The sequence below is a fragment of the Capra hircus genome, chromosome 15 (assembly GCF_001704415.2).
Source record: "Capra hircus breed San Clemente chromosome 15, ASM170441v1, whole genome shotgun sequence".
Taxonomy (NCBI): Eukaryota; Metazoa; Chordata; class Mammalia; order Artiodactyla; family Bovidae; genus Capra; species Capra hircus.
In genome coordinates this window covers 30,279,802-30,302,994 of record NC_030822.1, presented here as the reverse complement: position 1 = coordinate 30,302,994, position 23,193 = coordinate 30,279,802, and the positions used below count along the sequence as shown (strand labels likewise).

Sequence of the window (23,193 nt, the reverse complement as noted above, 5' to 3'; positions counted from 1 at the left end):
CTGGTGGAGGAGTGACTGTGATCGCCTCTATTTCAGAGAAAAGGAGGCCCCAAAAGGGCTAGAATTGGATCAAGGTCTCCCAGAGTTAGGGCTGAAGCTGAGTCAGAACCTGCGCTCTCCAAGCCTAGACCAGAATGAGAAGGGGGTGGTGGTGATTTTCATTCATTCATTCAAGCATTCCAACAAGTATTAAGCAACTCCTGAGGCCTCTGGGACCAGGAGAAAGACAGCAGACAGACTGGTCCTTGGTCTCCTGGAGCTCGCAGTTCAGGAAAGGGATAGACTAGGGTCCCTGGCTACAGGAGCCATCCGAATGGGGTTGAGAGCAGAGAAGAGAATAATGTGTGTGGCGGGAGTAGGCTGAAAAGGCAGCTCATGGGAAGTAGCTCAAGATGACAGACCAAAAAAAGCCTGTTCTTAAGGAATTCCTATTGACTCTTTCTGGCTGAGATTAAGCACAGAGAGAGCGCAAGAGGCTCCCTTCACTCTCCTTGCCAGAACTGGAGGGTCAGGACCCTGAGCGCCCAGATTTCCTCCCCACAGGCAATGGGAGGCCAGCGCTCTGAGCAAGGTCCCTGAACAGGTTCTCTGGAAGCTCTGCGCTGGGCAGTGACAGCGGTCACAGAGACATTGAACTTTGCAAAACTTGAGCAAAGTTTCTGAAAGCCTTTCATCACCCCAGTGAGGAAGGCCAGGGAGCCTCGGTCCCCAGGCGGTAGGTCAGTCGCCGCCCATCCCTGCCCGGGCAGCGCGCTATGGCCCTGCAGTGTTCCCGAGCGGGTAGCGGAGTGTCTCTCCCCGGCAGGAGGTGGCGGCGGCAGTGCCCGGGTCTGTCCGGAGTCCGGCCCGCCCCCGGCCTGACCCGGAGGGGTGGGGAGCTGGGCGGGGCGGCCGAGGCTCTCGGGCACGTGTGTCCCCGCGGTGGCGCTAGCACTTGGGAGCCAGGTCGGGGCACAGCGTGAGGACTAGCGCCCTGCGAGGTGAGGGCGGGCCGCCGGCAGGACCAGCGGGCGGAGAGAGGGCCGCGGGCGGGCTGGCCCGGGTGCGCGCGGGGTGGCGACTCGGCCGGCGCCGGGCAGGCAGAGCGGCGCGCGCGGCTGGCCGAGAAGGCACGGCTCCAAACCCCTGTGAGAGCTCCGGCGGGTCCGTGGTCAAGCTCGGGCTCCACCGGAGTTCGATCGCGGGGAATGTGGACGGATACCCCGGGTGAGTGCGCATATTCGGGAAAGTGTGTGTGTCCCTGGGTGAGAGCGTGCGCCCCTGCGGAGTCGGGTAGCTGAACCTGTGGAACTTGTTTGTGTTTATGCTCCGGTACGGGCGCCCCCGCAGCGTGGGACCGAAGCCAGAGACAGGCCAACCCTGGAGGTCCCGAGCTCCTCTCTCCAGAGGCACCCTGGGTGGCAGCCTCGCCTGGGCATCGGCAAGACTGGGGCGGGGCGGGGGCCGGGGGTGGGTGGCACGCGGAGCAGTGGCCTGGAAGGACAGTTAAGCCTCTGTCTGGGGACTTTTAATCTGGCGGGCTGCTGTAGGAAGGGTCAGCCTGGAGAAAGGCAGTGCCCCCTCACCCCCCTAAGGAGGGCTCCCAGTGTCAGGCTTAGGGTCCCCCAGGAGCCAGACCCAAGGGCCAGGCCCTGCTGCGGACCAGAAATGCCAGTTTGGGGTCTCTGGGGCTGATGGCAGCTGTTCCTTCCAGTACGCACCCTCAGTTTCCCTGGGCTTACAGCCTGAAGTGCCCACTTTGTTTTGGATCTGGCTGGAATAATGGGAGCTTTTGAGGGCCAGGGTGGGGCCCAGATAAAGTCTCAGCTGTCTATTGGTGGAAATGATTGGGAAAGAGAGTCTTTGAGCAGACAGGGCCCCCTAAAAGCTCTCTGGACACCCAGAGACCTTCCCTCCATCATGCCTTGTACACCATGTGACCCTGAGCAAGGCATGTCCCTTCTCTGAGCCTCATCTGTAAAAGGGGAATAATAGTGATGCGGAACTTAAGGACTATAGAGGAGCTGTCGTGTGGGTCATGCTCAACACCAGTGTCCTCTTGGGCAGGCTCACTCTTTGAGGTTAGAAAGATCAGATCCTGGGGGGTAACTTCCTGAAATTCAAATCCCAGTCATTTTGCTCTTTGGGCTAAACTTTCAGAGAACTTCCACTGGATCACATCTGAGCCTCTTGGCTTGGGACTCAAGGTATCTGAGAGCTGGTCCTTGCCACCCTCTCCAGCCACCTCTCCTGTCTGACTTTCCATCCTCGTAAATGCATGTAATCTGCTGCAAATGCTAGTCACTTTCTTGCCTCTGGACCATTCCATAGTCCATGCTCACTGCCTGAAATGCCCTTCTACTCATCTTCCTCAGTTGGAGAACTAACCAGTGCAGATGCCCCCTCCTCTGGTAAGCCGTCCTTATTTAGCCAGGTTGGATTGGAGCCGCGTCTGGGCCCTTGCAGTCTTAGAGCCCTAATTCTACCCTGAACTGTTAAGGTCTCTGTCTCCTGCTTCTCATTCCCAAGGTCTCAGAACCCCTGGAGGGCAGGAACTGGATCTCACTCATTTTTGTGCTGCCAGGATCCTGTACAGCACTGAGATGAACTGGGGGAGCAGCAGCAGCCGCTAAGCCCTGTCCCCTGTCCCCAGCGTCCCTAGGGAAAGCCTGTCTACAGCGGAGCGCCACACCATTATAAAGAAAGGGAAACCAGTCAGGCCATCAGAATGGGTGGCACAGATTGTCCTAACAGTGTGTCCCGGGGCACTACAGGACTCAGGGTGTACAAGATGAAAACTTGGGTTTCATCCTGAAGGCAAATAGGGAGCCATGGAAGGTTTGTGAGCAGGGCATGGTCAGAACAGCATCAATAAACAGTATATGTTTTTCTCTTTCTGACTTATTTTATTCTGTATGACAGCCTCTAGGTCTGTCTGTCTATGCAAGTGACACTATTTTGTTCCTTTTTATGGCTGAGTAATATTCCATTGTATATATGTACCATGTCTTCTTCATCCATTCATCTATTGATGGACATTTAGGTAGCTTCCATGTCCTAGCCTCAGTTTGTATATAGTGCTGCAATGAGCACTGGGGTGCATGTGTCTTTTTGAACTATGATTTTCTCTGAGTATATGCCCAGTAGTGGGAATGCTGGGTCATATGGTAGTTCTATTTTTAGATTTTTAAAGAACCTCCATACTGTTCTCCATAGTGGCTATATTAATTTACATTCCCATCAACAGTGCAACAGAATTCCCTTCTCCCCACACCCTCTTCAGTATTTATTGTTTATAGATTTTTTAAAAATGATGGTCATTCTGATAGGTGTGAGGTGATACCTAGTTTTGATTCACAGTTTTCTAATGTCTGCTTAGTTCTTCCACCCATATTTTGATTGGGTTGTTTGGATTTAAAATATTGAGCTACATGAGCTGCTTGTATATTTTGGAGATTGATCGCTTGTCAGTTCCTTCATTTGCAAATATTTTCTCCCATTCTGTATGTTGTCTTGCTTATGGTTTCCTTTGCTGTGCAAAAGCTTTTAAGTTTAATTAGGTCCCATTTGTTTATTTTTGTTTTCACTTTCATTACTTTAGGAGGTCGGTCAAAAAAGATCTTGCTGTAATTTATTTCAGAGTGTTCTGCATTACATTTAATTCTTTAATCCATTTTTTGAGTTATTTTGTGTGTGTATGGAGTTTGGGAATGTTCTAATTTCATTCTTTTACATGTAGCTGTCCAGATTTCATAGTACCACTTATTGAAGAAACTGTCTTTTCTCCATTGTATATTCTTGCCTCCTTTGTCACAGATTAGGTGACCATAGGTGTGTGGGTTTATCTCTAGGCTTTCTCTCCTGTGTAAAGTGCAATGCTCAGGTGAGATGTGTGATATTCATAGACCTAAATGCATTGTGACGATACTAGAACATGAATGCAATGGTGAGGGATGGTGCTGATTATTGGAATTTAAACTATTGGCTGCTTTCCTCTCCCTGTGCCCTCTCTGCAGAGACAACTTACCAGTAACATTTTATAAAAGTCCCTAATTTATCTTCCACCAACCCTGTGAAATATACTGGGTTCCATGATAGTTCAGCTGGTAAAGAATCTGCCTGCAATGCAGAAGACCTTGGTTCGATCCCTGGGTTGGGAAGATCCCCTGGAGAAGGGAAAGGCTACCCATTCCAGTATTCTGGCCTGGAGAATTCCATGGACTCCATGGGGTTACAAAGAGTCAGGCACGACTGAGCAACTTTCGTTTTAACCTTGTGAAGGAGATTATTGCCCCCATTTTGAAGATGAGGAAACAGAGGCTCAGAGAATACCTTGCCCGAGGCCACAAAGCCAAGGTGACAGCAGGGATCCCTGCTCACCTGCCCTAGCTTTTTCCTGCCCGTTCAAGACAGAATCCCCATCTGGGTGAGGCGGGGTCCTCTCCTTTTCAGGCGAAGGGAAGTTTGAATTCCTTCCTGAAAATATGTCTTGCCTGTGGCCTGATGACCCAGCTGCTGCTAAGATAGCATCTGTTCAGGCTGTCCACAGGGCTGGAGAAACCTTGCTATTTGGGTGACAGGAGGTGGCGCTGCTCCCGGTGAAATCTTTCCCCGTCCCAAACTTCCTTCTGTGAGTCTGTGTGGTGCGCCATTTTTAAAGTTCCTTGTTTAAACTTATTTGGCTGCTCCATGCCTTAGTGGAGGCGTGCAGGATCTTGAGTTGTGTCACACTGGCTGCAGTTCCCTGTGCGTGTGTGTGTTTTGTCACTCAGTCGTGTCCGACTCTCTGCGACCCCATGAACTGTGACCTGCCAGTCTCCTCTGTCCACAGGATTTTCCAGGCAAGAATACTGGAGTGGCTTGCCATTTCCTTCTCCAGGGGATCTTCCCCACCCAGAGATCGAACCCAGGCCTGCACTGCAGGCAGATGCTTTACCATCTGAGCTACTAGGGAAGGCCAAGGATTAGTTCCCTGACCAGGGATCAGACCTGGGCCCCCTGCACTGGGAGCACGGGATCTTAGCCACTGGACCACTAAGGAAATCCCTGGTGCACCTTTTGACCCACATGTTCTGCTTAGGCTACTTTTGTGTCCTCAGGCCTGGCCTCTCCCAGCTGTTGGCCCCTGATGTGGGGAGGTTGACTATGGGAGCCTTCCTCACCTCTGTATTCACCCTAGAGGTCAGTTGTAGGAGTAGGCCAGGCTGGGCCTGCTTTTTTTTTTTTCTGTCCAGATCACCCAGCACAAGTTGGACACAGAGTAGGTGCCAGTGAGTGTTGGGGAAGTGAATGATCAGAAGAAAGTAGGTGTATAATAGAAAAAGGTCTTGTTCCATGGAGAGCTATCGTTGGTTCTTGAGCAGAGGGTTCCTGAGAGCTTTTATGTGTCAGTAATTCTCCCTGTTTGATCAATGAAGAACCTGAGACTCAGAGAGGGGAACTGGCTTGACCAAGGCTGCACAGCATGGACGTTCCAAGTTGGAACCTGAACCCTGGGTTCTTGCCTCTTAAGTGTGGCTGGAGGCCTTCGGGTGTGATGGATCAGGGTGGAGTCCAGGGCATTATGGTTCTGAGCTGATTCAGGTCAGCAGCATACCTCTGTAGCTCTGTTCTGGGCTGGATTGTGTCAGAGGTGGGCCAGCTGGTTTGGAGTCTTGCCCTGGAGGTTGTCTGGGGGGAACTTAACCCCACACTGAAAATAATTCGAACACCAGACCTGGATAAGGCCCTTCCGTTTAAGGAAGTGGTCTCAGTTTCCTTATCTGTAAGGCAGGAGAACCAGCTTGGCTGACCTCTGAGACCCACACACTCAGATGTTCTGAGCTCAACGCCAATGGGTGGCCCCCACAGTCAGGATCCTGAGGACTCCCAAGAGGGAGAGAGACTCCAGAAGGGGCTCCAGAGACCCAGGGCCTCCAGAAGAGGCTGAGAGGAATCACACTGCAATAGCACCTGCTGATAACATCTGAGGTTACCCCTCAGCTATTTCCCCAGACCGGCCCCAGTATTTGTGATGCAGAAAGCATACCAGGCAAAGCTGGGCACCTACGGGCCTTCAGCCCCAGGGAGGACATTTGGGAGAGGGTAGAGGATGACTCCAAAGTTCCTCCCTGTCCTCCAACTCAGCCTTACCCTCTCTTTACCATCTCTCTGCCCCAAGCCATAAGAGTAACTGACAGTTTCCCAAAATACTATGGATCACCTGCCCCAGTTTTTGCTCTCTTTGCTCCTCTTCTCTCTCCACCCACCTAATTTCCTACCTATCTTCCAAAACAGATGTCCTCTCCTCCAGGAAGCCTTCCCTGACCACACCCCCTTTCCATTAGGGGCCCTCATGTCTCCTTCAGCCCTGATCACCCTAAGATGTCATTGACTGTTTCTGGATCTTCCCCTGCCCTCTCTCCTCCACCCTCAACCTTGACACTGAGCTCAAGATCGTGGAAGGGTCTGACCCACCTCAGAGTCCCCAAGCGCCCCACACAGACAGAGGTACAGATACTGCAGCCTCTGTAAAGGGTGACTGAGTGAAGGGGTGTGGTGAGGTCTACGTCTTGCTGGGGGTGCCTAGGTTGCTCTCCCTTCTGAGGATGGCCTTCAGTGTGAGAACCTTGATCTGTGGCCAGTCTGGCTGTCACCTTGCTACTCTGCCCATAATACCACGCGTTTCCTGCCGCTGTTATCTTCTTGGAATACCCGCATCCTGCCCACCTTCTTCACCTGCTAAAATCATAACTCTTTTAATTATTTCACAAAATCTAAATCATCTCCTTTAGTTATCTTGACAAACTTACGAGGCACGTACTGTTCTTAGATTGCAAGGAAATTGAGAGTTAGGTTGTGGAGCTGAGGCTTGTCCAGGTCTCACGGCTGGGAATGGAAGAAATGGGACCTCGCCTCTGCCCAGTGCCCTCTGCTGCCCCTCAGTGGTTCTGGGTCCAGGGCTTTCCCTTCACAGCACCTCACCTCCTGCAAAGGCAGGAGTTTCCAGAATGATGACAGATCACTTTCCCCTGCTGGACTGGACAGGGCCAGCCAGGTGGGTGGCAAGCAGGCAATACATTCCAGAGCCACCCGAGTGGAGAAGCTGGAATGCTGTCCAGCCACCCTGAAAAATATGTAACCAGTTTGGGAACTGCCCCAGCCACTCTTCCTGGCTTTGGGCTCACTAGCCTGGGGCCACAGAGAGAAAGAGTGAGGCGGAGAGGAAGAGGCAGGTTGGGTGAGGGGTAGCGGCAGAGCCAGGTCCAGGGGCCAGGTAGTGAGTCTGCGTGCCAGGCTTGCTCTGCCCCTGGCTTATCCGGTGACCTTGGGTAAGATCTTGGGCTACCCTTTCGGGCCTTGTTGGTTTGTCTTTTTGTGGTTTGTTTGTTTTTAACAAACATGAGTACTGTACAATGAGTACAGTAGCATCATGGCTGCTTCACAGTGGGGAACTACCAGGAAGACTAGATCTTGGGCCTTGCCAGTAAGCCGTGTTCCCGCTGGTGGAGAGCTAATCAGAGCTAATTCCCTCACACTAAGAACCGTGGGCGCTTCCTGGAAGAGAGGATCTAGGAGGCAGTGGTCAGTTTACCCCCAAACTGGGTTTGACTCTTGGTGTGTGTCAAGTCAAAAGACACAACCAAGCCAAAGAGCAGGAGAGGGGGGCTTCCCTGGTGGTCCAGTAGGTAAGAATCTGCCTCCTGATGCCAGGGACACAAGTTCGATCCCTGGTTCTGAAAGATTCCACATGCTTTGGGGCAAGTAAGTTTGTGTGCCACAACTATTGAGCCTGTGTGCCGCAACTACTGAAGAGCCCGTGTTCCGCAAACAAAGAAGCCGCTGCAATGAGAAGCCTGCGCAGTGCAACAAATAGCCCCACTCGCTGCAGCTAGAGAAAGCCTGCATGCAGCAACGAAGACCCAGCTCAACCAAAAATAAATAAATAACCAACCAGGCCAGAATGATCCTGTGGGAGTTAAAGTGCAGACCTGAGGCTTGTCTGAGTCCCACAGCTGGGAGCTAGGAACCAGTCCCATAGCAGAACTAGTATCTCCCACCTGTCCAGAGAAAGCAAGATGTTCTATCTTAGTCTTTTCAGTGAAGGCATCTCCTTAGGAGAAGCCTGGGTGAGACCCTAGGTGGAGCAGGTGAGAAGGTGAAGAACTCTTTCACCTTGTCACTAGACTCCCGACTACCAGCCGGCTGGCCCATGTCAGCCTGAGACTCCTGGGCAAGGTGCACTGGGAAAATTGTGGTCCAAGGCCTTTCCTGGTGTCCCCTCCCCTTGCCCTATTCCTGTGGTTCCCCCATCTCCATCTCTCTCCACTTTCCCCACACTAGAATGGGCTTCCAGCTTGGGAGCCTGGCTTCAGCTGTCTCCTGGTCCCCCACTGCAGGGAAGTGAACCCGGGAGAAAAAGGAAAGGAATGTTCTATTTCTCTGAGATGGGTCTGAGGTTCTGGTGGACACTGGGACCTGCCCACACAGAGGCATTCCTCCACCAGTCACCATCCCCTCACCGAAGCACCGTGCCTGCTCTGTGGGAGGGGTCCCAGGCAAGACATACAACCAGGGCCAGAATCTTGACCTGGGTGTTGCTCTTGGCTCCGTCTCTGGCTGATTGTGAGCCCTTGGGCCCTAGTTTCCTCCTCTGTCAAATGGGAGTTTGGCAGAGGTGATTTCTAAAGGCTGTTCCAGGCTCTGGCTGTCTAACACTCTGTGTGTGTGAGACAGTGTGTGTGTACATCTGAATATGACTGTGTATCTAGGTGTGTCCGTGCCTGTGTGTGCCCATGTGTGTTCACCACACCCTTGGAGGAATGATTAGCGGTGGGATGAGGGAGGAAGGGTATTCCAGATAGAGACTCAGCTTGAGGTGAACTGTGTTGGCCACAGTACCATTAAGTGCATACTGGGAAGTGAGGGTATTGGGTGTTTCCTGTTGTGGGGCTGAAGCACAAACAGGGACTGAGGGAGGGGGCACTGGAAGCTCAGCTCAGCTCTGTAGGATATGGGGGAGACCCTCCCCAGCAGAGCCATCCTCCAGTGAAAGGGGGTGCTGGGGAACACCTGTACAACATGTGAGCTAAAAGGAAACAGTTAAAGAGCAAGAGTGGGCAGAGGACACTCTCGCCTACTGGAACAACCACTCCTGGTCACTTTCTGCCTCTTTCAGACCAGGGCTGGCACAGAGGAGGCAGCCTGGGGAAGGCTCATCCTAGCTGACTTCCTGTGACCCAGAGCCCCAGCTGTCTCCACCTCCCTGTCTCTGGAGCCCACGGCATTGCCTGCCCTGAGAAATGCTGGAAGCTGGGCGAGGCCCCAGGCTGGAGGACCTGTTTTTCCTGTTTCCCACAGAGCTCCCTGCAGCTCGGTCCAGGCCTGTGCATTCATGAGTGAGGAACCTGAGCTGGAGCTGAGCATCCTGACATCAAGAGCAGGGGCTGGTCAGGTATGGGCGCGAGAGGGTGGGGTCCGCTGCCTGGGAAGCTGAGAGGCTGGGGCAGGCAGGCTCGTGCATGTGTATACATTGACCTGGGGGTAAATCAAGGGGACCCATGCCCTGCTACCTCATCCCAAGCTGTGATGAATTCAGGCTTCAGAGCCAGATAGCCCTGGGTATCAAATCCAGTTTTTCCAATACTTGCCAGTGTGACCTTAAACAAGTAGCCCAACTTCTATGGCAGTATCTGCTGAGGAATGTGGTCAGGAATGAAATGAGGGTGCTGCAGGGGAAGCTGCTCAACCCAGACTTGGTCCCTACAAAGTGAAGAGGGTGGCAGTCCAGAATCAGGAGCTCCTGACCCCGTGACCTGAGCCAGAGAGGGGTCAGATAGAGGAATGTAGATCAGACAGCTGACCCATCTTCAGAATCCCTGGGTCCAGTTTCCTTCCCTCTGGCTCTTCCCTGATCTGTCCAGAGAAGGGCAGGGTTCTTGAAAAAAGAGCCAGTGCAGGGGTCTGCCTGGGGCAGGAGCAGGCCTCAGGTGGACTGGGGCCCCTGGAGAGCTGGTGTGACCCCTGGCCACCTAGGGTCAGCAGCTGAGCAATCCTTCAGTGTCATTGTCCGCTGAAAGGAGACCAATACCTTAAAGCTTAGCCTGCTCTGGGCTCCCATAGCCTCTTGTGGTTGCTTCACTCATTCCTTCGTTCTCTCATTCAGGTCATGCCTGCTTTGGATCAGGCCTTTAGCTGGAGGACAGGGCCAGAGAAAAGAATCAGATAGGAGTTCCTGGAATGTGTTGGGATAGAGGGTGGAGACACAAATCCCCAGCAGGAGGTATGGAATGCCCTGGGGGGTTAGTGATGCAGGGAAAGAGCCTTGGAGATAAGATGAGATTTGAGAAGTCTTGAGGGATGGGTGGAGTGCCGTGTGAGTGGGTCAGGAAAGGCTTTCCAGACAGCAGGAACAGTGGCACACAAAGCCTGTCAGGGCTCTCACATGGCTCACGGCTCCCACCACACTCAGAGCGCTTGAGGTCAGGGCCAGCCAGAACCGGGCACAGAGGGGAAGCTGAGTGGTGCTGGACCAAGTTAGGTGGGAGCTGGTCCCGGGCCGCTGGGAGTGAGGCCCCAAGGGTATCTGACCCTCAGGAGGGCAGGAAATTCCTGAGGTCACCTAGGGCTCTGTGGCAGAGCTGGACACCCCAAGCCAGTGTCCCCCGGGGGAGTGTGGCCCTCCATAGATCCTCAGTCTCACACCTGGGCCTCCATGCTCCTTCTGCAGCTCCTGTGAGCTAGCAACCTCTGCTTACCTCTCAGTGCGTCAGATCTGGTGATCCCAGCCCATGACACCCCTTTGGGGCACCCCACACTTACCGTGTCTGACACTGAGTTCCCTCTCCTCCTGACCCCTGAACCTGAGGCGTCCTGGCCCCTCCTCCACCCAGACTCCCTCCTAAACAGCTCTCAGACCTCTCCCCTCATGAGGTCCCCAGGCCTGGCCCCAGCATGGGGTGTCACTGCCTTGGCCCACCACATTCACCTGCTCCACAACCTCCAGGACCTTCTGTTGCTCCTCTGCTCATGGCTTCTGTTGCTCCAAAGAGGTCAGGAGAAGGCCACAGCTGAGCTGAGCCTCAAAGCTTGTAACACATAGTGTGCCCACCATGTGCCAAGCGTGGCTCCAAAGGTTTTAAACAAATTGCTCCCCTAACCCTCACAAGCAGGCCTGTGACGTAGATTTTGTTGATCACCTCATTTGTCCCCTCACAGATGAGGAGACAAAGGCAGCCTGGGTCCAGAGGCCAGCTTCTTCCTAATCACTGGATTAGGATAAAGAGTTGTCGTTTCAACAGATGGAGATGCCGGGCATGCAGGGATTCCAGTCTGAAGGAGTAACGTGAAGCATGGCTGAGAGGGGAAGTGTGTTGGGTGCATTCAAGAAATGGCAGATCACGGGGGATGCGGATGGTGATAGAAGCTGGGTTATACAAACCGCTGGTACTAGCCTGAGGAGCTGGGTTTTCTCCTGAGATCAGACAGGAGCCACAGCGGGTTTCCAGCAGAGGAATGACTTTCTCTTTTCCAAAGATCCCTCTGGATGGAGGGGACTGAGGCTGGAGACAGGGAGACTGATACAGGGGCTCTAGCAGCAAGGGTGGAGGTGACACGGCTGCAAGGAGTTGGGTGGGATGCAGGAAATGCTTTAATACCGGTTCCTGAGTCAACAGGGGTCCTAGCAGCTTGGCCCTGCCAGTGGCCCCTAATCTCATACGTACCTTCTCATCCTGTATCTCCCCTGGCTCCTTGGGGAGGAACCTGTGTCCGTGGGAGCAAGGTCATGAGGGCAGGCTCCCTGTCTCCTAGTTGCATCTTTGCTGACAGTACCAGGCAGGGAAGATAGAGGAGGGAGAGTTTTGGGGAAAGAAGGGAGCTGAAGAGCCAATTGTCCCTCAGCCACCCTGATCTCAACTTCATGGGCCCTGAGCTGCTTTTGGGAGGCCTGGCTGGGCAGGAATCTCAGCATCTAAGGGAATGGATATCATTGGCCCCATAGAATCTCTGAGTCCCAGCCTCTCAGAATCCTGGGGTTCCAAAATAGGAGGGATTACATAGCCCCAGATTCTCAGGGTGAGGAGGACTCACACATCATCTGCCTTCTATGTCCTCCCAGACACACCCATACACAGGGCACAAGCCCTCTGCACTCACTAGGGAGCCACTTGCACAGCCCCATAATCAGGGAGTTCTGCTATGACTCCCAGCCTGCCTTCTGAGACCTTTGGGCACATCTTTGCCCTCCAGACTGGGATAGTCTGAGAGAGCTCTTCTTGGTCACATTGGAGAGACGGGGGGAGGAGTAAGGTCGCATCCTGATCTCCAGGTGCTCTCTGTCTGGGTGAGGCGCCATAGCTGCATTATATGCTCACTGGGAACAAGGAGAAGGTCGAGGTGGTGGTGATGTATGGAGAGAAGCAGAGCAGGCCTGGAGTCAGCTAAGTTTGCCCCACAGAAGTTCCCCATTACCCTTATTCCCATCTCCACCCCAGACTTGCCTGCAATCTTTAGGAAGGTCACTGCTCCATCTGGTGGCCTCAGAGGCCAGGGAACAGGACTGCTGTTTACAGATGCAGAAAGTACCAGAATATAGGAGTTCCTAAAAAATATTTGCTGAAGAGGTGACTGAATAACTAAAGAGGAAGACCCTTACAAAACTCCCTCAAATGCCAAAATACTAGGCACGTGGCCGGAGCCTCCCAGAGAATGGAAAGACAGGCCAAATAAAAGAACTTCCTAATGCCTCCAGAAAGGTATAAGCTGCCCTAGGCAGACTCCTAGATCTGGAACTCTATTCCTGAGGTTCTCAACACCAAAAAAAAAAAAAAAATTTTTTTTAAGGCAACATGCTAAGTATTTTAGGCTTTGAGGAATATATGGTCTTTGCCACAACTATTCAGTGCTGCAGAAACAGATGATCATGGCTGTGTTCCAATAAAGCTTTATTTACAAAAACAGACTGGTGGGCTGGATTTGTCCCTCAGTTTGCCTACCCGTTTTAAATCGTTAGAATTATAAAGGTCCCATGGTTCCAAGGTTCTGGGCCCTCTGTGTCCACAGAGAGGGACAGATCAGATGCAATAAAAGCCTTGAATGTGGTTGGGCAGATCCCAACGGAGGTGTCTGTAGTCACCTGGGGTCCCTCGTGGCCTGGGTCAGGCGGGTGTGTCAGGCCTCCCTGCTGGGTCCCCGGCAGTGCATGACCCTGATGGTTGTTCTCTCCACCCCCACCCCACCCCACCCCACCCCCATCCCTGCTTCCCTTCAGGGCCATGGCCACAGGCCCGGACACCTGGAATGGCACCACCAATGGCACGTGGGATGGGGATGAGCTGGACTACAAGTGCCGCTTCAACGAGAGCTTCAAGTACGTGCTGCTGCCCGTGTCCTATGGCGTGGTGTGCGTGCTCGGGCTGTGTCTGAACGCCGCGGCGCTCTACGTCTTCCTGTGCCGCCTCAAGACCTGGAACGCCTCCACCACGTACATGTTCCACCTGGCCGTGTCGGATGCGCTGTACGCCGCCTCCCTGCCCCTGCTGGTCTACTACTACGCCCAAGGTGACCACTGGCCCTTCAGCACCGTGCTCTGCAAGCTGGTGCGCTTCCTCTTCTACACCAACCTTTACTGCAGTATCCTGTTCCTCACGTGCATCAGCGTGCACCGGTGCCTGGGCGTCCTGCGCCCGCTGCACTCGCTGCGCTGGGGCCGGGCCCGCTACGCCCGCCGGGTGGCGTTCGCCGTGTGGGTGCTGGTGCTGTCCTGCCAGGCCCCCGTGCTGTACTTCGTCACCACGAGCACCCGAGGCGACCGCATCATCTGCCATGACACCTCGGCACCCGAGCTCTTCGGCCACTTCGTGGCCTACAGCTCTGTCATGCTGAGCCTGCTCTTCGCGGTGCCCTTCGCCGTCATCCTGGTCTGTTACGTACTCATGGCTCGGCGGCTGCTAAAGCCGGCCTACGGGACCACCGGCGGCCTGCCACGGGCCAAGCGCAAGTCCGTGCGCACCATCGCCATTGTGCTGACTGTCTTCGTCCTCTGCTTCCTGCCTTTCCACGTCACCCGCACCCTCTACTACTCTTTCCGCTCGCTGGACCTCAGCTGCCGCACCCTCGACGCCATCAACTTGGCTTATAAGGTCACCCGGCCGCTGGCCAGCGCCAACAGTTGCCTCGACCCCGTGCTCTACTTCCTGGCTGGGCAGAGGCTTGTGCGCTTTGCCCGGGATGCCAAGCCACCCACAGACCCCACCCCTCCCACCCAGGCTCGCCACCGGCTGGGCCTACACAGGTCCTACGGAGCTCACGCTGACAGGACAGAAGACTCGGCCAGCCGTGAGAACTCCAGGGGGACAGAGTCCTCACTGGCTGGTAGTGGCGCTGACACTAAGGACGTCTGGCTGTAGGAGCTGAACCCCGGTTCAGGTTTACATGAGATGGGGCTGTAGACTTGTTCAAACGGGACAGTCTCCCCACATATGCACCATCAGCGCCTCGGGCAGGGTGGTCAAGGGAGCTGTGACCCCAGTGCTCTGTCATTTGAGCAGGACTCAGCCTGTTCTCTGTGGTCCAGAAAGCGTGGCGGTCCCCACACCCTTAGTCACCATTTGTATGTGTGGGGTAGGGAGTAAGATCTTAAGAAGAGAGTTCAGGGACAATGCCAGCCCTGGCCTGACTCCCACATAAATACCTGGCTGTGCCTGCCAGGGTCCCCAGGCTGGGCTCCAGCCTAATCAAGTCAAATGGAGAAACAGGCTCAGAGAGGAAAGCGACTTCCCGAGGTCACACAGCCAAGCCTGGGCCTGAGCTGCCTGGGAGGGGTGGGGTTGCAAGTTGACCAGAGGACCCTGGTAAGGGGTAAGGGCTGAGCCAGCGGTTCCCATGATGAGTTGGAGTGGTCTGAGTGCCACCTTGGGCTTGGCTCTGAGGAGTACCCTCAGTCCAAGGGATGCATGTCTGGAAACTGAAGTCATAAATCTATCACAAACAGTTTATGATGATATAAACTGATACTAAAGGTATTGTTACTGCTGAGCCAGGCCCCGTTGTATAGTTGGAGGATGGGGTTACAGCCTGGGAAGCTCTCGCTGTGCACACTGCTGTCCTTTTTCCAACCTGCTCTTTTCTGCTGCCTGGCTTCCCACCAGCTGCCTTAGAGGTGGTCTCGTATGACGAATAGCCTCCTCTACTCTAAAGTTAACTGACTTTTCTGCCTGATTTTGCTGGCTGCAGAGGGTCCCAGTCCTTAGGGTCCCCCCAGTTTAGGATTTAATGGCAATAACCATTAAGTGCTGATAAATGTTAAACCATTTAACTGACTGTCCAGAGAGGGTGCAGGGAATCCCTGATTTGTAAACACTGCCAATAGCTGTGGTACAAATAATCCTAGCAGGGCCAGCTTCAGACTACCAGTGGAATGTCAGCCTCCTTGCAAAATGCCTGAAAATTTAGCAGTTGGCGCTTGTGAACAGGTACAAGTTTCTGTAGCACACCGCTGGATAACATGAATGGTTGGGGCTGTGGACTGTGCATCAGGGAAAGCCTCCTGGAGTGGCAGGACTCCGAGAAGAACACTTCATCAGAGAAGAACATGAAAGTGCAGGTGCCAGCTAGCTCCAGCCTTTGGGCAGGAATAGGAGAAGGAAATGGCAGCCCACTCCAGTATTCCTGCCTGGAAAATCCCATGGACAGAGGAGCCTGGTAGGCTACAGTCTATGGAGTCGCAAAGAGTCGGACATGACTGAGCGACTTCATTTTCACTTTCACTTTCAGGGCAAAACTGACCTCACTTTTAACTTCAAGAATAAGAATTATCTCTCTCTCCCTCTGGGAAAGCCCTCCCCTGATGGGCCCACTCTGCCTGATTTCCCCACTCCGCCTCCACCTACCTCCAGTGACTTCTCCACCCTTCCCACTCTGCCTCGTCAAAACGGCACCCTCAGGGTTGCCCTATTTAGGGTCTAGCTCCAGGGCTCCCCCGTGTGACAGGGACCTGTCATGAGCCATGACCCCGACCATTACTCTGCATTGTGTAATGTGGGTGACTTGCCCAAAGTAGTGTGGAATGCTCACCTCCAGCATTCTAGGTTACTTCTGTTAATATAGCTGGGATCCATATGATTATCTTTGTGATGATCTCTTAGAGTCTGTCCTTGAACCTTTCTTGCAGGCCTGAGTTTCCTACCAGCTGCTGCTCAGGCTGAACCCCATCTCAGTTTATAAGGAGCCTCTACCCAGGTGAGATGCTCTACTGACCAGGAGTGTTGATGCTGAGCTCTGACTCCCTCAGCCCTGCTCAGACCCAGAGGCAGGGAGTTATATGTCATGACTTTGGGGACCCTTGAATGTCCATCTGCAGTTGGGGATGGGACTGTGTCCCATAGGCCCAAGTTCCCCTGGTCCCCACACCTTTCATGTCCTGCCCACTTACCCCTCCAGCAGCTGTCCTGAGACCCTGAGAACTGAGGACTCAGCGTCCGCAGCACATGAAGACCACACTATGGCCTAGCCTCAGGAAGCCTTCCTTGAAACCAGTGCCTGGAGATGTCTAAGGACACAGGACCTACGGGACAGGAGGAGTTTACTCACCATCCAATCCTGTGGCCGACACTGGCGGGGGTGGGGAATGGAGACCCTAAGAGAACCATGGACAGGCCCAGGGCCCCATCTCTGGACCCTGGTCAGACTGCCTGGCCCCTTGTTGTGGACATTGGGCCTTGCTGCTCAGTGGGCAGGCCACCCTCCTTGAGGGCGGGTTCCCGACCCTGTTGCCTTATACTATTTTCAGCCAAAGTAAGAGCAGAATTTTCCACTCCTGGCCCCAGACCATTGTCCAGCAGTGACGTGGAGGGACCTGTCTGCTCTCAAAATATCTCCTCTTACTCTGTGGGCCTCCCTGCCCTTTCCCCACCTCCTCAGCCTGACATCACTTCCTGGGGCTGTTGACTCCGGAAGGCCAGTGTGACAGGGCGCAGCCCCTGACAGACCCTGGGGACTATCAACTCAGCTACAGACTTAAGGCCAGAGAGGGGCGGGGCCTTGCCCAAGGTCACCTGGCAGGTCAGCGTGGCGCCTGGCTGTGCGCCAGGGGCTTGGACCGCCCCAGCTGCTCCGCTCCCGCTCCGTTCGGTGCAGGTCAGTGCCTCTGTGGGAATCCTGCCGTCACCCCCACCACCCCAGCTCTCCCCGCCTCTGATGGAGCTAGGGAGCTAAAGCCAGGGACTTGGGGCCCTGGGGTGGTCGGGGAACAACTGGGAGAAGGAAACGCCTGCTGAGTGGCCAGCAGCAGCTCAGCTCAGGGAGCTCCATGCAGCAGGGGCAGGGGCCCTGGCACATAGAGGTCTCTTCTCTCGTTGGCAGTAGTCCTGGGGCCCAGGAGGGACACTCTGACCCTCCAAAGGCTAGGAAAGGCCCTGGGTAACATGCCCTCCAGACACAACTACTCCAATCTTGGCAGGTCAGGCCACCAAAGCTACCTCTTTACCATCACCCTTGTCATGGAAGATTTGGGTGGATGTAAGAGTCAGGCACCTAAGGAAGGGAATCGAGATATTGACCTATGTCCCAGGCACCAGGCAGGGCCCTCTTACATCCATTGTAATATTTCTTCACCACTACCATGTGAGATAGACAGTATTATTCCCATTTAGCAAATGAGGGAACAGGCTCTGAGAGATGAGGACTTGCTCCAGGTTTTACAGACAGTAAATGGGGAGTCAAGACTGAGTTCACTTCCATCCGATGCCCTGAGTAGTTCCCTTTCCAGTGTCCCCTGCCACTTGCAGTCCCTGTGGGGCAGGAGAGTTTGTAAACAACCCTTCAACCTTCATGTGATTCAGGATGAGAGAGGCGCTCCAGTGAGGATGAGGTTAAGAGCACCAATTCTCTGCCCAGACCACCTGCATTTGAGTGTCTCCACTTTTCTTCAGCTGTGGCATCTTGGGCAAATCACTGAATCTTGCAGCCCCTCTGTTTTCTCATTTCCAGAAGGAGACACTACCTCCCATGTAGGGCATTGGGAGGCCTGAATCAATACACATGCACTGATATCAGAGGCTGGAACATAAGCATTTACACGTCGGGCACTGTGCCACGGGGATATGGAGGCGAACCAGCTGGCCCCTGCCCCTGTGGAGTTCACATAATTTAATATATAACCACACTGGGATAAGTGATTTGAAGGAAAGGACTGTGTGTCCGGCCAGTGAACAATAGGGTGTCCCCTGTGGGCGAGGCTTCCTCAGGATGTGGGGGAAGGGAGCAGTCCATCCTGGGTTGAGGGTGGGACCACCCTCTGCCCTGCCTGGCACTGGGTGGCACTCAGGCTCGTGAGCTCGTGTGTGTTTACAGAGCCTTGTCTGGGTGATGGGCTGTGGAAGGGCTTCAGGGAGAAGTGACAGTGGGGGATGAACAGGATGCCCTTGGTCTTCCAAAGGGCTCCCCCTCTCTGGCAGCAAGACTTGGCCCTTTCTTCTTGACTGGTGGTCCCCACCAGGGCACTGCAGCCACTCCTCGGTTTATCCAAGAATCAGAGACCCAGGGCTGGAGGACCAACCTGGAGCTGGGCCAGAGCAGGCAACAGATGGCCAGTTTTTGCTGTGTGACCTGAGTCCATATGCCTGCCCTCTCTGGGTCACTCTGTAGAGGCTGGAGACCTTGCCTCCCACACACCAGTTCTCCCTAACTTAGGGCATCAGCAGCCTAGATTTTTCATCAAAGACAGAGCTAACAGTTGTCCCCCCAGGCATTGCTAGGACCCATGAGCCCTCAGTTCTGAGAACTAGAGTGGGGCAGTGGGTCTCCCCTGGCATCAAGTGAGCAGAAAGATGAAGTGACTCCACTGGTACCACACGGTGCCTTGGAGTAGAGCCAGCTGAACGTCAGACGCTTCTGCCCTCTGTGGGGTGAGGCTGGAGCTTGGCCAGGAGTGACTGGGGTGACAGGTGAGGGATGCATTTGCCTTCCCCATGGGTATGTACTTGAGGTGGAGGGTGTGAGGGTGAGGGAAATGAGCCCCAGAAACCAAACTCATCCTCCTCTGCTCTGCTGTGCCATGTGACATGGTGAATCTCCTTTTCCTCTCTGGATCTCAGTTTCCAATTTCCCCATATGCAATGACCTTGGCTCTGCCCATCCACCCCTCAGTGGCCCCAGCCTCTTCAAGAAGGCTTGCCCTTGTCTTGGCTTCAAGTCAACCAGGTGTCCAGTCCCAACCCCATCTCAGCCAGGAACAATGGACCAGACCACGCCAACTCCCAGGGGCTCACCCATGACTATTTTCAGCCCTTGAAGTCAGAAAAGGATTTTTCATTCCCAGCACAATGGCTGCCCTATACCATTGTCTGGCAGTGACCAGGGCATCTGTCTGCCCCAAAATATCTCCCCTGCATCTACCTTCTGGGCCTTCCTGCCCTGCTCCTCACCTTTCAAATTTGACATCACTTCCTGGGGCTGTTACTCCTAAACACCACTGAGAAACAGCATGTGAGTCTCTTGGGAGACATGACCAATTAGAATCAGTTTTTCCTCTTGACAGGGACCCCCAGGGATTATTTGGCTGCATGGAGGGACTGGAGACCCAGAGAGGGCTGTGCCTTGCCCGAGGCCAAGCAGTGATTAGTGCGGAGACTAAACATGAGACCAGGGCTCTCTGGCTCCTTCCACTGCCTCAGCTGCCTTCCTCAGTGCTGGTCTGTACCCGCTGGGAGGATCACTCACCTTGGTAGGCCTGGGGCAGGCATCCTGGGAAGAAGCCTGGGTGGTGTGGGTGGGAGGGAGGCTTCTGACCTGGGAGCTCCCCATTCACCCTTCCGGGAAAGGAAGAGGTCGGGGGACACAGGGAAGCTGAGGCAGGAAGAGCAGGGTTCCGGCCCAGTTCAGCCACCATCAGCTCTGTGATTGCAAACTCAGTTTCTTCATCTGTAAAATGGAACTGATCATACCACCTTTCCAAGTTTACTGAACAGTGAGCGTGCTGTAAGGCACAAACACGCAACTTTCACTTTCCTCTCATCGATGCTCTCTGCTCAGTAATGTCTAATTTCCCTTTCCATCCATGAACTGCATATTTGGCAAACTCCAAAACTTTGAGTCACTCTTGGGTAACAACTAAAGTTCAGTCCAGTTTAAAGTTCTAGTTGCCTTCTGAATTTGCTGCTCCCTCCTCCTCTCCCCCAGTGCTGGCAGGACCCTGCTCCCCATCCTTGGGGTGCCCCTCTCCTCTGGGTGTGGGGCAAGGTGAGGCGGAAAGGGGCCAGTGGGTCATCTCCAGGACTGCCCCCGCCCTCTCCTGCTGCCCTTGCTTCCCTGGCCCTGGCAACCGGACATCAGTGCCGCTCTGCACAGACTCCCCACAAACACCAGACCACACATTCTTTTGCCAGACTCCTTTTAAGAAATATTTACTTACTTAAATTGGAGGATAATTACTTTACAATATTGTGATGGCTTTTGCCATAAATCAACATGAATCGACCATAGGTATACATGTGTCCCCCACCCTGAACTCCCTTCCACCTCCCTTCCCACCCCATCCCTCCAGGTTGTCTCAGAGCACCGGCCCTCGGTGCCCTTCCTCATGCGTTGACTCGGACAGCAGACCACACTTTTGTAAGAGTCTCTTCATTCAACTATCCCAGAGTGACCAATTTGTGCCCCATCTTTCCTGCTGAGAGTCTGAAATGATACACCCCAGACTCCCTCAGTGATTTTCCTAGAGCATCTTTCGCCTGGCCTGGGGGTGGGAAGGCCCTTGTCCAGCCCCCTCCCCACTCCCACTCTGTTGTGAATTCACAACTGCAGAGATGTCAGGTGTTGAGCTTGTAGAGTCAAGAAAGGAAGTGGTAGGGAGCTGGGGTAGTAACCTGAAAAGCTATCTAACCCCAGTTGTTTCTAGGTTTCTTTAGTAGGTGGATATTCTACCCCTCTGTATCCTCAGATTTATGTCCTGGAGCCAAATTCCAAATCAGCAGCCACATGAAAAGTCCCACTTCATTGTGGGATTAAGCTGTTAGACCAGCCTTTGTGACCAAATCAATTGCACAATGTGGGGGAGGAAATTAAAAGTCATCAGACAGCCTGTGCTAGTGTATGTGTGTTTACATCTGTGTTGAGGGAGAAGGCTGAGGGGGAGGAGCAGTCCCGGCAGGTACCACGTAGATCCCTGGAGTAGAAAGGCCACAGGTGGATGACCAACCTGCGGGAGAAAGAGAAGGACCAGGAGGGGCTGCCAGGAGGTCAGACTAGGACCAGGGATGGCAGGAAAAGATGGGAGCGGCAGAGGACCCAGCTGCCAGCTCTGCAGATCCCCTTTCCTTCAGTTTCCCTCTTCCCTCACTCTCCATTTCCTTCCGCCTTTTTCTCCACGTTCCTGGTATCCCTGGAAGGAAAGGAAAGCAAATGGAGCTGTGCAGAGCCTCAGACCTATCCCTTCAATCTGAGCACTGGCTCAGCTCCCTTGCCTGGCTGTGCTTAGTCCCCTCTGGGTCTTGAGTCCATGGCTGCTGCCCTGCCGCCTCCTGGTGGCCAGAGGTGGCAGCAGCAGCAGAAAGGCAGCTTGAGGTCCAGACCCTCATCAGTGGAGTGAAGAGAAGAAAATGACCGTCTTGGGGCAACAAAGTTGCTGGGGTATGTAAGATAGAGATAGGACTGAGAACTGAAACTGGGAACACAGTTTAAAAAGCATCCTGACTTACAAAACAGGTAACCGTTTCTGACCAAGCTGTGATGTCCATCTCAGATTAAACTCACACTTGTAAACACCCATGTATTTATTTAGAGCAGCTGTCCCCAACCTTTATGCCACCAGGGACTGGTTTCATGGAAGACAGTTTTCCATGGACCAGGAGTGGAGGATGGTTTTGGGATGATTCAAGTGCACTAAATTTATTGTGCTCTGTATTTCTATTATTATTACTTTGGCTCCACCTCAGATCATCAGTAGATCCTGGAGGTTGGGGACTTCTAATTTAGACCCACATGTTCCAAGAGAAAACCACAGACAAACTGATTTAATAGTAATTCTCCTGTATTCTTAACATAGGATCTCTGACTGTTCCAGCAACTTCCTGTTTTGAAAATTCTGACCAGTCTCTGCCAAAGACCATTCTTTGACTCACTTCAGCCCCCACAACCTTAAAAACATCTCTTCCTTAACTCTTCCCCTTGGAGACACCCCACAGAATCCCCTGATGGGAAGTCTTTGCTGCAGAAAGTAATAAGTCAAGCCTTGCTGGCTCCAGGTGTGTTCCTGATGGTGCGGGCTGATCAGCAATGACAAAAGGTTGCTGCCGTTGTGGGTGAGTTTCAGCTGTTCATTTCAGGTGACATTTCAGCTCTCCATTCCAGCCCACCCACTCCCATGGGCTCACAGGGACTCCCCACTGTCTCGATGTTCAATCCTGCCGACTATGCCAGTTGTCTCGTTGTATCTCACTGTTCACTGAACCCAAGGAAAGCAAGGCATGAGCTAGGAAGAAGCTGGAAGATGATGCAAGGAGTTGTAGGACCTGCAGACATTCTTTATTCACCATGGCAAAGGAGATGTGCCTTACCTCCTAATGGCAGACACAGCAGCAACAATGACTACGTAACTCAACTAAACGCAACTGAACTTGACTAGACCACAAAGGCAGTCCAGGTGGTGCTTATATAGGACATAGTGCCCATGCAGTTACATAATCATGATTTACAAAACGTGGGGCAAGAGGCCGTGAGGCGAGAGAGCCTGACCACTGCCGTCTTGACTAATCTGCTCTTTCCTTACACCCACCTAGAGCCCCACAGCCCCTAGTGGATCCATCATGCTGCACTCTGGCACCAGGACAAACCTCAGCACTGTGGGGTATTTTATCCCCTCAGAAAGGCTTATGACTGGCTGATGGTTTTGTAAAGGGAAGAATGAGGGGCAGGGACTTCCCTGGTGGTCCAGTGGTTAAGATTTTCCCTTCCAATGCAGTGGGTATGAGTTTGATCCCTGGTTGGGGAGCTAAGATCCCACATGCCTTGCAGCCAAAAAAAAAAAAAAACACATAAAACAGAAGCAATATTATAACAAATTCAATAAAGACTTGGGGGGTGAAAATGGCCCTCATTAAAAGAAAAAACAAACTTTGAAAAAAAAAAAGAGATAGGCAGACACTACTGCTCCGTCCTCAGCACCCCCTGAGGCCCAGTGTCCCAGCATGGGGTTTCAAAGGTGCTCACTTGGCCCTCATTGGTTCTGCCATGAGCGGG

The 23,193-nt window shown here is 53.5% G+C and overlaps 1 protein-coding gene across 5 annotated transcripts; it reads left to right on the top strand.

The window, feature by feature from the left end:
- On the top strand, window positions 880–21,037 carry P2RY2 (purinergic receptor P2Y2). Of its 5 annotated transcripts, none has more exons than XM_018059380.1 (3): window positions 880–980; window positions 9,319–9,412; window positions 13,229–21,037. In XM_018059380.1, exon 3 carries the CDS (start codon window positions 13,233–13,235, stop codon window positions 14,364–14,366), a length of 1,134 nt encoding a protein of 377 aa, XP_017914869.1. In that variant the 5' UTR covers window positions 880–980; window positions 9,319–9,412; window positions 13,229–13,232; the 3' UTR covers window positions 14,367–21,037. The 5 variants fall into 5 exon arrangements, with proteins under 5 accessions (XP_017914869.1, XP_017914866.1, XP_017914868.1 ...); XM_018059377.1 differs by having other exon boundaries at window positions 902–980; window positions 9,137–9,412; XM_018059379.1 differs by lacking the exon at window positions 880–980 and adding an exon at window positions 1,006–1,206.